The 14,206-nt window shown below is 46.2% G+C and overlaps 1 protein-coding gene across 1 annotated transcript in view; it reads left to right on the plus strand.

Moving 5' to 3' along the window:
• The window catches only part of JPH2 (junctophilin 2), a 67,319-nt gene continuing 53,113 nt past the window's right edge, over positions 1-14,206 (plus strand). The window contains exon 1 of the mRNA XM_057702548.1: positions 1-859. Within this exon, the coding sequence (XP_057558531.1) occupies positions 481-859 (379 nt within the window). The 5' untranslated portion in view covers positions 1-480. The remainder of the gene's footprint in view (positions 860-14,206) is intronic.

Below are 14,206 nucleotides of genomic sequence, written 5' to 3' on the forward strand. Positions count from 1 at the left end.
CGCACACCCATGGGGGTGGAGGAGAAGGGGGCCAGCCGGCTGCAGGAATTCAGCCTCGGGCTGGGGGCTGTCACCGAGGGGGAATTTCTCCTCTTTGAAAACGAACTGGGGACCCCTCCACCCCACCCCTTTCACTGAACTTCTTAAAGGGATCACACCGTTTTTGCTTTGACTCCATGGAAGCCAGGTTTGGGACACTCCGTGGAGACCGTGAACCTCTCCTTCCTGCTTCCTTCCCAGCTGGCAGCCTTCTTCTGGTTGAGTGAGTGGGGGCCTCCCAGGCATGGCACTGACCAGCCGACCCAGTGCTGACTTGGCTCCTGGGTTCCTTCAGCCTCTGGTGGCATCTCGCTTACCCCCTCCTGAGGTGCGGTAAGTCGGGGGGCCCAGCCCTGAGCTGCTTGGAGAGAGTCACTGGCACTCCCCATCACCCTCTCCCCGAAGCTGGAGGATGGTGAGGTGGTCAGGGGCTATGAGGAGATGAGCGGGGGCCGCTTTGACTTTGATGATGGTGGGTCATACTGTGGGGGCTGGGAGGGGGGAAAGGCCCACGGGCATGGACTATGCACCGGTCCCAAGGGCCAGGGCGAATACTCAGGCTCCTGGAACTTTGGCTTTGAAGTGGCGGGTGTCTACACCTGGCCCAGCGGAAACACCTTCGAGGGATACTGGAGCCAGGGCAAGCGGCATGGGCTGGGCATAGAGACCAAGGGACGCTGGCTCTACAAGGGCGAGTGGACACACGGCTTCAAGGGACGCTACGGCACCCGGCAGAGCAGCAGCAGCGGTGCCAAGTATGAAGGCACTTGGAACAATGGCCTGCAGGACGGCTATGGCACGGAGACCTACGCAGATGGAGGTGAGCCCAGCCTGGGGCCTGTGGACCTGGGGGAGGGGCCTGGCAGGGTGGGGGAGCCAGGTTGAGGGTGGGAAGAGCCAGGGGCAGTACAGCACCGAATCAGAGGGGCCAGGATGTTATTTGCTGTGTGGCATTGGGCAAGGGGCTCCATCTCTTTCTGCATCCATTTCCTTGTTAGTAAATGTGGGGCCAGTAATGGAGCTATTGAGAGGACTGGCAGGAGCATTTAGTGCAAGGCCTGCCATAGTATTACACATTCAATAAGACACTACTGCTACTGTTGCATGCTAGGTGTACAAACAGATGTGGAATATACTCTATAAGAATTGGCATCTAATGTCAACTTTGCCATGAAAATTATTTTCAATCAATAGATCACAAAGTGTTCATTCATTCATCCATCTACCCACCCACCCATCTATCCATCCATCCATCCACCCATCTATCCATCCACCCATCCATCCATCCATCCACCCATCTATCCATCCATCCATCCACCCACCCACTCATCCATTCATCCATCCATCCATCCATTTATCTGTTCTTCCAACCATTCATCCATCCATCCATCTATCCATTCACCCATCTGTCCATCCATCCATCCGTCCATCCATCCATCCATCCATAAGAATCCTTTTGGTTAGTGCATATTTCTGTAGTACCACCTATTCATCAGGCATTGCAAAAAGGGTTTGACATAAAGAGGAATAAGATACAGCTTATGGGTTCAAAGATAGGCTTGTAGACAAACAATTATACACAAATAATCACAGAGTACTATGGCAGAAAAGAGAAGCTAGATTTGAGGAGGTCAGGGGATGCTTTCGAGAAGGTGACATCTGAACTGAATCTTGATGGGAAAATGATGTTTGTGAGGTATATAGAGAGGGGCCTCAGGTGCACAATGGGCTCCTGACTGGGTTACTAATTGGTGGATGTCTGGCGAGGGCCCGCCCTTGAATGCATCTGGATGTTAACAGGTTGTGTCCCCGGAGTTTCCGTGGCACAATGGCGGCTACGCAGCCCTGGCTGGAATTGGACAAAATCTGGCTCCATGTTTCCTAATTTGGTGACCTTGAGCTGTTTGTGGAAGCTCTGCAATTCAGTGCAAATCAGTTCACCAGATGTTTATGCTGGACGCAAAGCACTGGGGACAAGCAGAGAGTAAGCCTCAGCTTCTCCAGTTACCGAATGAAGATGATCCTTGTGTGTTCACTGGGCATCCGTTACCCATGCAAAGTGGTGCATGTATGCATGTGCTGAAAGTTCCTTCCCTTCCCTCCTTCCCCTCCCCAAACCAGGATGTGTGTGTGTGTGTGTGTGCGTGTGTGTTGGGGTCCTGGATGTGAGTCACAGGCACACACATTTCTGGGAAACTACAGGCTAGTGTCGCAATAGGTCTAAAACAGGGGAAACCCCTCCATTCATTCATTCATTCATTCACAGAGCACCAACTATGTGTCCGACAGCGAGTCCCAGGGGCCAGAGCAGTGAGCAAGCAATGTCCTCAGGGATTTCCCTGTCTAGTGAAGAAGACAGAAAGAAACCGGAAAACAAACATATATGCCATTTCCAGAAGTTACTAGTGTTATGAAAAAAATAGTGGAGAAGGAGGAGGGTGATGTTTTTAGATGGGGGGTGGGGGGCAGTCTGAGAAGTAAGGTGAAAAGCACTGGGGAGGGAGGGAAGACCCCAGGCAGAGGGCATGGTGACTGCAAAGCCTCTGAGGCAGGACCGAGAGGCACGCAGCAAGAACACGGGGCGGCGGGAACCGCGTGAATGAGGCCGACAGGCCCGGTTGCCCGGGCTGCGGCTGGGGTTGCGGGCACGGGCAGGCCATGTAGAGTTGCAGGGCCCTGGGTTTTAGCCTAGGTGTGTCCAGGAGCCCTTCAGGCCAGGTCATCGGAAGGCCCGCCCCTCTGGTTTGTCAGAAGCCCAGACTCTGCTCCAGAATGAGACAACCCCACATGCAGGGAACCTGGAAACCTCAGAGATGCTCTCCCCTGGGTGCAACCCTCCCGAATTAGATGTGGCTACTGCTTCGGAAAATCTCTTCAATCAACCTGTCATCAGTTCTCCCAGGGGTTGTCAAGGACCTGCCCTTTGCCCCATCCTGGGCAGTGCTGAGGGGAATGTGGACAAATAAGATCCTGTGATTAGGGACGTCTGGGAGTCGGGCAGCCCTGGATTATTATTTCGTCTCTTGGAGCTTTAGTTTCCTCATCCCTAAAATGGATTTATACTAATCTCTCCTAAGATTTCTCATGGGATGAATGTGTAGTTGCTATTATTACTATTAACTATCATTAATGCATTCAATAAATATTTATTGAGTGATTATTCGATATGGACCATTTTAAAAGTCTGTATCGAATTTGTTACAATATTGCTTCTGTTTTATGTTTTGGTTTTTTGGCAGTGAGGCAGGTGGGATCTTAGCTCCCCATCCAGGGATCAGACCCACAGCCCCTGCATTGGAAGGCAAAGTCTTAACCACTGGACCACCAGGGAGGTCCCTCTTGAGTGATTATTGGGAAGCCAGCACTATACAATACTGGGCGTGTGGTGGGCAGGGGGAGGGGATGGGGGGGAGGAGTGTAGAAATGAACAGGATGGGAAAGGTCCCTGCCTTCCAGAGAATCTAAGAGGAAATTGTGTTGGGTGCCAAGCAGGGATGTGCTGGGGACTAAGGGAGAAGGAAGCAGGCTGCTAACCAGACTGAGGCAATCAGGGAGGCTTCCTGCAGTAAGTGGCAAGTGGGGCTCTGAAGTATGGAATGAACCAGGTGACAAGGGTGGCGGACATGTGCTCCAGGTGGAGAGAACAGCGTACAAAGACTCTGAGGTCCAAAGCTTGCCATCCAGTGGGGATCAAGCTGAAACTTGTGTGTTATCCCCAGTTTTGAGAATTGCTCATCAAATGTCCCCTTTCCTTCACTCCCTACCTTTCCTTGCAGTCCAATGTTACAGGTGTCTACCTGCTCCAAAAAAACCAAAGAAAAGAGTAGATTTCCAAACCAGAGGTGTCGACCCATTGGCAAAGTCAATTTAGTGGGTCATGACCTGCATTTAAAAAAATGGAAGAATAGAACAGAACAGAATAGAAAATATCAGAGTGTTTCATAGAGGATGAGATAAAGTATTGTTTCCTGAAATGTTTGTTCAGTTGGAGATGTATGTATATATATATAGTGTGTGTGTATTAAAATGTCTGTGTTTACGTGTGTGTCAAGATTCAAATATATTTTTTACTGCAGGTCATGGTCAAAAAAGTTTGAATATCACTGTTCTAGAGTGACTTGACCTGGCATCTTCATGGAAGCCCCTACCATTCCTAAATCCACAGACCTTCCCTCTCCCCCATGCTTGTCGCTTTGGCTAGAAGTTAAGCTCCAATTCTTTGGTGGGAAGCAGTCAAGGCAAAGGAGCTCCAGCCTCCCAAACCCTGCCCTAAGCATCCTGGCACCCCTCCCCCGCCTATAGCCCCACATTCCTCCCCTGGCCATATATAGCAAAGCTAAAAATAGCTGCTGACTTAAAGCCCAAAGCCAGCGCACACCCGGTCCTTAAGTAGTAATGCGCTGTGTGACTGCCTGGCGGTTTCTACCCCAGAGACCCACAGACTCCAGGACTAGAAGGGCCACTAGTGATCTTTGCTTTCCGCAGATTTTGACCTGGGCCTGAGCCTTGGCCACTGAGGCCCATAAACGTCCTGACACTGCAGACAAGATGTGTGCAGATGTGCGTGGATGGTCTGTGTCTTTCTTGGAGGTATTTCCAAAGAGCTGTGAGATCCTCCAAGTAATATGGTGCTGAAATACATTCGAGAACCATGGATCTAACTCAATAATACCTTCCCCAAAATGTGTAGTGGGAAAAACCAAGCCCAAGGTTGACTTTTTTTCATAAAGTTAATAATAAAAATAATAATAATTAATGTTTTCGGAGTACGCACGATGTGCCAGGTGCTAATCTTGGCACGTGGCATGTGTTGTGTTACTTAAATTTTCACAGTAACCTTATGGGGAAGTACTGTTATTACCCCTATTTTATAGACAAGGAAACTGAGACAGATAGTATATTCTCTCCTGTGGTCCTCTAGCTGATAAGAGGCAGAGATGGAATTTGATCATTGTAAGTGATAATTAAATATTTTATACATATTATGAATCAATATTTTAATAAATGACAGACAACTATACAAAATAAACAGGACTGGCTATATGATTTGCGGGACACAGTGCAAAATGAAAATTCTGGGGCCCTTCTTTAAAATCAGTAAGAATTTCAAGCTGGTGACGAGATAGCATTAAACCAAGTTCAGGGCTCTTCTGAGCACCGAGTCCTGTGTGACTGTACCAGTTGAATGCCCGTAATGCCAGCCTTGAGAATAGTAACAACTGTCTCCACCATTTGTTGAGTCTTTACTAGTTTTTATCAGGCTCTGTGACGATAGTAATGACGGTCTCTACCATTTACTGGTCTTTATCAGGCTCTGTGCTAAGAATCGTACACTCGTATTATTGTTTTTTTTTAATTTTTATGGCATTATAGTTGATTTACAATGTTGTGTTAGCTTCAGGTGTACAGCAAAGTGAATCAATGAGACATATACATATATCAACCCCCTTTTAAGTTTTTTTAATTTTTAAAATTTTTAAAATTTTTTAATTTTTATTTTTAATTTATTTTTATTTATTTTATTTATTGGCTGTGTTGGGTCTTCGTTGCTGTGTGCGGGCTTTCTCTAGTTGCAGAGAGCGGGGACTACTCTTCGTTGTGGTGAGAGGGCTTCTCATGGCTGTGATTTCTTTTGTTTCACAACACGGGCTCTAGGCGCACAGGCTTCTGTAGTTGTGGCTCATAGGCTCTAGAGCGTAGCCTCAGTAGTTGTGGCACACGGGCTTAGTTGCTCTGCGGCATGTGGGATCTTCCCGGACCAGGGCTCGAACCCCTGTCCCCTGCATTGGCAGGCGGATTCTTAATCACTGCACCATCAGGGAAGCCCCTCGACCCCCTTTCTTAAAAGATTCTTTTGCCATTTAGGCCATTACAGAGTATTGAGTAGAGTTCCCTGTGCTTTACAGCAGGTCCTTATTAGTTATCTGTTTTATGTATAGGAGTATGTATATGTCAATCCCAACCTCCCAACTTGTTATTAAGGCTCCTTAACAAGCCTCTCATCTACTACACTAGTGGCTTTCAAATTTTTATGACTACAACCCACTTTAAGATATGCATCTCCCATTGTAATTCTATGCACACACACACACAAATGTAAAACTGAACCAAGTCATCATGAAACAATATTTGTCTTCCTATATGCTGTCCTTGCTATTTTCTCTTTTATGAGATATTATTGATAGAATTATTGTTCTCTCTTGTCGAGAGAATTAAGTGATGCACTGATATACAGAAAATACTTAGAACAGAGTTAGGTATGTGCTTAGTGCTTTTATTATTATTATTACATGCTGAAAAGATGATATCTTTATGTTTATGATGACTGGGTCAAAAATGCAAATTTCTATGCTCTGGATACAGATTTCTTTGTCCTGCCCAAAGCTGATGACTTAAACTCATTTTAGCCCAATTGACTCTGAACACAGGAGCTAAATGAATTAGCCAGGCTAAAGGCCTGAGTAATACCTGCTGTCATGTGATCAGGGCCTGTGATATGTGTTCCTTGAAGCAACCTAACCTCCATATTTCTTATATACTTGCTAGCAAAGGAGTATCATTTCTATTGATCTATGTGTCTATCTTTGTGCCAATATCATGCTGCCTTGTTTACTGGGGCTTTAAAACAAGTCTTTATTTTTTTAATTTTTTAAAAATTTTTATGGGGGTATTGTTGATTTACAATGTTGTGTTAGTTTCAGGTGTACAGCAAAGTGAATCTGTTATACATATACATATATCCATTCTTTTTTAGATTCTTTTCCCACATAGGCCATTACAGAGTGTTGAGTAGAGTTCCCTGTGCTATACAATAGGTCCTTATTAATTATCTATTTTATATGTAGCAGTGTGTATATGTCAGTCCCAATCTTCCATAAAATAAGTTTCTATATCAGAGTAAATCCTCCAACTTTGCTGTTCTTGTTCAAGACTGGATTATTCTAGATCATTTCCATCTCAGTATACATTATAAAATCAGCTTGTCAAATTTTGTTAATTAATTAATTAATTTTTATTTATTGGCTGCATTGGCTCTTCGTTGCTGCGCACAGGCTTTCTCTAGTTGTGGCGAGTGGGGGCCACTCTTCATCGTGGTGCACGGCTCCTCATTGCGGTGGTTTCTCTTGTTGCTGTGCATGGGCTTTAGGTGCGCGGGCTTCAGTAGTTGTGGCTCACGGGCTCTAGAGCACGGGCTCAGCAGCTTTGGTGCACGGGCTTCGTTGCTCTGTGGCACGTGGGATCTTCCCAAATCAGGGCTCGGACTCATGTCCCCTGGATTGGCAGGCAGATTCTTAACCACTGCACCACAGGAGAGGCCTCTATCTTGCCAACTTCTATTAAAAAAGCCTGATAGAAATTTGATTAAAAATGCATTTGATGGATTGTGCTGAGGTATATTCAGCACAACTTCACAATTAAGCATAAGAACCAAACTCTTGGGACTTCCCTGGTGGCGCAGTGGTTAAGAATCCTCCTGCCAATGCAGGGGACACGGGTTTGATCCCTGGGCTGGGACGATCCCACATGCCTCGGAGCAACTAAGCCCGTGCTCCACAACTACTGAGCCCGTGCTGTATAGCCCGTGAGCCACAACTACTGAAGCCCGAGAGCCTAGAGTCCATGCTCTGCAACAAGAGACGCCATTGCAATGAGGAGCCCGCTCACCACCACGAAGAGTAGCCCCTGCTCAGCATAATTAGAGAAAGCCCGTGTGCAGCAACGAAGACCGAACACAGCCAATAAATCAATTAATTTAAAAAAAAGAGAGAGGACAAAACTTCACTAGAGAATTTGAGAGACCCGCCCACATAGGTCTATGGAAACTGCCTATCTCGTTGCTTTTTAAATTCTTTTTCCATTTTATTGGATCCTAGTTCGTTTGCTAACAATTTGCTGCATTGTTCATACTGATGCAATTATTACATTCTTTTTATTGCATGATTATGAGTAAAATAATTACAGAAAAAATGCATTTGCTCTATACATCAATTTGGAGAGAACGGACATCTGATATCCCTATTTATTTAGGTCGTCTTTAATTTCACTCAGCAATGTTTTAGAGTTTTCAACGTCTTGCACTTTTTTTGGAGTAAAATCAACACGCATTTTATTTTCTTATTATAAATGGCATTTTAAATTTCATTTTTCTTATTGGTCATTGCTAGGTTATAGACATACAGTTAGTTTGCACATCACCTTTCAATCCTTTCACCTTGCTGAACTAGTTTCTTAGTTTTGGTGAAATCTTTTGGTTTTGTTTTTCAGATTTAAAAGGAACGTCTTTTAATTTAAAATTTTTTGATTACTATTAAACCTTAAGTATAGAAGTCCTAAGAGAATCTGATGGGACTAAAGGAGGCACGTGATACTTAAGCACTTGGGGCTTAGATTAGCCAGATCTGGATCCAAATCCCAGTGGGGCAACTTCATAATTCTACAAACATAGGCACATCATGTGACCTCTTTCATCTTCCATTTCCTTTTTTCCATGAGGAATGTCAAAATCTCCCTCAAAATATGATTGAAACAATGAATTGAGATAAGACATAAAAAGGATTTAGCAGGATGCCTGGCACAGAGGAAACGCTGAAACGCATATTCTCTTTTCTGTGTTTCCTTCACAGTCCAAAGGGTGAATTCACTCAGGATGGCCTGAACCACAGCAGCCTCTGTTCGGGGAAGAATATCTCAGTACAAAACCTAGCTTTTGATTTTGGAGCATTTAAGAAGCTAAGAATTTGATTCGATTAGTTCTGCCTTGGGCCCTGCCAGGGTAGACGGAACCCATGTCAGGCATGATTCTGTTTCGAATGCAGAATCAGCATAATTTAACCTCATCTTGAAAATCTCATGTCCTAGTTCACAGCCAGGGGTCAGCATGACAGCCGGCTGGGTTGCTGTCACAGCAGCTTCTTGGCATTTATTTGGGACCCCAGAGGAGCAGAGCAGACCCTCAGTAAGACAGGGAAGTGGATGTCACTAGTCCTTCCTCTTTGCAGCCTTGTTTTCTGGGATGCCTGTGTCCAGTTGGCCAAATCTCCCCAGACGTGCCCCTGTCCAAGGCCAGGCCCTTGGCATTCATTGAGCTGGCTTGTTTCCAGGGCCTGCTAATTTCGTGTCCCCAGCAGCTGTTCTCTGGACTAGCCCTGGCTGCCACACCTTTGTGAGGAATGTCCAGTCTCATTTTCTAAGGGCCCTGATTGAGGGCAGGGTGCAGGGTGAGGGAGACAGGCTTGCTTCCTGCCATAGACCAGAGGGCCGTCCCTGTTCTCTCCTTTCTCTTCCCAAGCTGGAGCCGCAGAGTAGATGGGTATTAGGTCTGGTCACAACTAGGGCCCCTACTTACTCCTGCATAACTGGGAGTCTACTGGCCCCGACCCGCCTGGGAGAACCCCCAGGTCAATCCAGAAACCCCTCCCCTAAGGCGAGTAGTGGATACCTTGTGCCTAGAGGTATTCAACCAAGTGCTGCTGACCATTGTGTAGAATGGGGGCCACACCCTGGGGCCTGAGGGCGGCCTGCAGCCTGCAGGAAATGCTCTGTGTGGCAAGCACAATGTTTTTCTTACATTTATTTTTTAAATTAAATTTGAATCCTTTATGGATACCATCTTAACAAAGTGATCCAATTTCACATCATTGATGACAGGACAACCGGACAATAGGGGCCCTTGTTGGGATGTACAGAAAAGGACACAACATCCCCTATATCATATTCCTGCTGGAAAGGCGTGGATGCGGGTAGTTCACGCAGGGCCTGGTAGGCCATTGTAAGAATCCGGCTTTTACCCTGAGAAAAATGGGGACCATAAAAGCGACATGCTTTGACTCTGTTTAAAGGGATTCCTTTGGCTACTGTGTTCAGAGACCATTTGGGGACAAGGAGGTGATGCAGAAGGGTAGAAGCAGGGAGATCAGTTAGTGCGTTTATTGCACTGATCCAGCTGAGACGCAACGATGGTTTGGGCCACCATCCTAGAGCGGCAGAGGTGGGGAGAAGTGGTTGAACTTCCGGTCTGTTTTGAAGCTGGAGCCAATAGGTTGGGCTGATAGATTGCATACGGGGAGTGAGAGGAAAAGGAGGCAAGGAAGGTTCCAAGGCTTTGGCCTGAGCTGCAAAGGATGGCGTTACCCTGAACTGAGATGGGATGAGGGTTTGAAGAGGGACGGTCAGGAGCTGGCTGTTGGATATTGAGGGTGAGCGTGCCTGTTAGACACGCCGTGTGGGCATGAGGGCTGTGGGCAGGCCGGCACACAGACAGGGAGCCCTGAGTGACCAGTTGGGAGTCTGAAGCCAGGCCCCTCTCCCCTCGATCCCTTTTGCCTCCCCCACACTCAGTTATTTCTGGCTTCCAAGGCCCTCGGTGTTGCTGAGCTGACCCAGGGCCTGGCAAAATGCTTTTCCCCCCAGGCCCCAGGATTGTCAACATCCAGGCAGTGTCACTTGATTAATCCCGGCTTCTTGTGCAAGCTGGGGGAGCAGCCTCTCTGTGTGGGGGTGGAGGAACGCTGTGGGCTGCGGGGACTTGTCGTACGTCCACTGCAACTGGCCCCTGATCCCGGGAGCTGGTCACACACGCCGCCAGCTCCTCTGCTTTGGGTCGCCAGTTGGTGATCCTGGGAAACCGGAGACAGTGTAGCTTTGATGGGAGGTAGCATCTGGGGGCCACAGGAAAGGACTTCAGGACCACCTTGCAGGCGAGCCAGAGAGCCAGGCCTTGGGATTGTTACAGGAAAAACAGAATGCCATCTATATGTTCACCCAAAGGGACTGTCAATCAATTCATCAGACCATGCCAGGCAGTCCTAAAACCATTAAAAAGACAGAGTCATAACTATAACTCAATAAAGTTTTTTTTTTAAAGACAGAGGAAAAAAAAAAAAAGAAAAGAAAAAGAGAGACAGGGATTTCCCTGGCAGTCCCGGTCGTTAAGACTCTGCACTTCCAGTGTGGTGGGGTGCAGGTTCGATCACTGGTGTGGGAACTAAGATCCTACATGCTGCATGGCTCGGCCAAAAAAAAAAAAGACAGAGACCCACATATACTCACATGGAAAGAATCTAGGGCATTTTAAGCGAACAAGAGCCACTGGACAAATAAGAGTGCCTACTATGTTCAGGGCCGTGTTCTCATTGAGGGGGAGAGAGGTAGGGTGGGGCACAGCTAATCTTTTAGTTCACTTGTGATATGTATAGGCTTGTAAATTAGTAGAAAAAGTCCTGGAAGGACTGAAATTGTTAAATGTGATTAACCCTGGAGAGACAGTACAAGAGATTTTATTTTATTTTATTTTATTTTATTTTATTTTATTTTATTTATTGGTTGCGTTGGGTCTTTGTTATTTCTCTAGTTGCGGAGAGCAGGGGCTGCTCTTCGTTGCAGTGAGCCAGCTTCTCATCTTGTTGCGGAGCACGCAGGCTTCAGTTGTTGTGGCGCATGGCCTTAGTTGCTGCAAGGCAGGTGGAATATTCCTGGACCAGGGCTCGAACCCATGTCCCCTGCATTGGCAGGTGGACTCTTAACCACTGTGCCACCAGGGAAGTCCCAAGAATTTTTATTTTAAATACTCCTCTGTTGTTTGAATTTTATGCAATGAACATGTGCAAATTTGTAATTTTTTCAGAAGTGCTCTCCCCCCAACACATAAACATTTATATGTGGACATGCTAAGAAGCCTTCAGGGTACAAAAAGAGTTTGGGGGCTTTAAGCAGAGTCCCCCAGAATCCAGGCTCAGATCCCAAATGATCTCCCTTTGTTCTGCCCTACTCTGGGGTATTCAGCTCCTCAAGGCAAAGCAGGATTGAAAGAGCAAGCAAGGCAGGTGATCTGTTCTTTAGTCCCAGCTGAGCTACTGCCTGGCTGTGTGGCCTTAGGTAGGTCCTTCTACCTCTTTGTGCCTAAGCTTCCTCCCCTATATAATGAGGGGCTGAACCACACTTGCTCCTGGAGGTAAGTCGATTTCTCTCACATGCAACATCAGCTACTTGACTGTGGCTGCCCGGAGAAGTGGTGAGTGGAGACTGCTCGGCCATATTAGGATTCAGCATCATGATTGATTAGCAATGTCTGTTGTGGACACAGGATGGGGAAGAGGTAGCCCATGTGACAGATGACTTGTTGCCTTGGACTAGATGCTCTTCAAGGTCCACTCAAGCTGCACCCTTCTTGGAATTGAAATATCCTCACTTACCCCTAAGGTGAGATTATCTATGACCACATTGTACATGTGCAGATATCAGGAATGTGACAGTCTGTATTAGCTACAGGGTGCTGGCACTAGCCACTACTAGTGCATGACAGCCCATTGTTAAGTTTTCAGGAATTTTGCAAGCTGGCTGTTCAACTGTTGGTAGCTTAACTGCCATGGTGGGGATATTTAGATGACGGAAATTGGTCAACACTGTAAATCAGGGTTGTTTGTTTTTCCAAAGAGCTATTTTACCAGCATACCATGAACAATGTGCTAAGATGAAATGCCCTTCTCTCCTTCTCCCCCAGATTTAGGGTGACCAACCCTCCCGGTTTGTCTGGGAACTCTCCTGGTTTTATTACTGGAAGTATTAAAGTTTCTCAGGAAATCCCTCAATCTCAGGCAAACAGGGATGACTGGTCACCCTGTAATCCTTTTCCAAGAAGTGAAGGAAGCCAACATTTGTTGAGAGTCTGAGGTCTCTGCTAGATAACTCACATGACACTCACAGCAACCCTGCAAGGAAAATTGCTTTGCTTCCTTTGTTGGGTGGAGATAGACTCAAAGAGAACTTGTCCAAGGCCATGTACTCATGCGCTCATTTGACAGTATCTGCTGGATGCCTTCTCTGGGCCAGTCCTCACACTGAGGGCTGGAGATGCCGTGTAAGGCAGTCTTGGTCTCTGCTCTGACGATGTGCATTCTAACAGCAGAGACCAGCATCGGACAGTTGTTTAGTTAAAACATGGGATAAATAAATTGAAGGGCAAGTAGAAGGGTCTATGAGCTGATAATGGGTGAACGTAATCTGGTTGGGTAATCAGAGAAGGCTTCCTTGAGGAAGTTATCTCAGCCTTGAGGCTGAGATCTAAAGGATGGGTGACAGGAGGACCATGTGGTGCCAGACAAAAGGAATATCGAGTGCAAAGGCTTGGCGGTGGGAACGGAGCATGCTGTGGCCAAGAACAGGTGGGAGCCTCCTCTGTCTTGAAGCAGTTACAGAGGATGGACCATGGCCCTTCCGCTTCCCATAAGAAAATGGGAGTAAAATCTCTGAGGGGGGAATGAAACAGGAGGGAAGGGGGCAGGGCACAACCTTTGAAAGAATGACATAGCCCGAGGACATAACATAAACTGATTAGAACCAAATGGGTATGGAAACACAAAAGACCCCGAATAGCCAAAGCAATCTTGAGAAGGAAAGACGGAGTTGGTGGAATCAGGCTTCCCGACTTCAGGCTATACTACAAGGCTACAGTGATCAAGACAGTATGGTACTGGCACAAAAACAGAAATATAGATCAATGGAACAGGATAGAAAGCCCAGAGATAAACTACGGTCAACTAATCTATGACAAAGGAGGCAAGGATATACAATGGAGAAAAGGCAGCCTCTTCAGTAAGTGGTGCTGGGAAAACTGGACAGCTACATGTAAAAGAATGAAATTAGAACACTCCCTAACACCATACACAAAAATAAACTCAAAATGGATAAAAGACCTAAATGTAAGGCCAGACACTATAAAACTCCTAGAGGAAAACATAGGAAGAACACTCTTTGATGTAAATAACAGCAAGATCTTTTTTGATCCACCCCCTAGAATAATAGAAATAAAAACAAAAATAAATAAGTGGGACCTAATGAAACTTCAAAGCTTCTGCGCAGCAAAGGAAACTATAAGCAAGATGAACAGACAACCCTCAGAATGGGAAAAAATATTTGCCAACGAATCAACAGACAAAGGATTAATCTCCAAAATATATAAAGAGTTCATGCAGCTCAATATCAAAAAAACAAACAACCCAATCAAAAAATGGGCAGAAGAACTAAATAGGCATTTCTCCAAAGAAGACATACGGATGGCCAAGAGGCACATGAAAAGCTGCCCAACATCACTCATTATTAGAGAAATGCAAATCAAAACGACAGTGAGGTATCACCTCACACTGGTTAGAATGGGCATCATCAGAAAATC

The sequence above is a fragment of the Hippopotamus amphibius genome, chromosome 12, assembly GCF_030028045.1.
Source record: "Hippopotamus amphibius kiboko isolate mHipAmp2 chromosome 12, mHipAmp2.hap2, whole genome shotgun sequence".
NCBI classification, from domain to species: Eukaryota; Metazoa; Chordata; class Mammalia; order Artiodactyla; family Hippopotamidae; genus Hippopotamus; species Hippopotamus amphibius.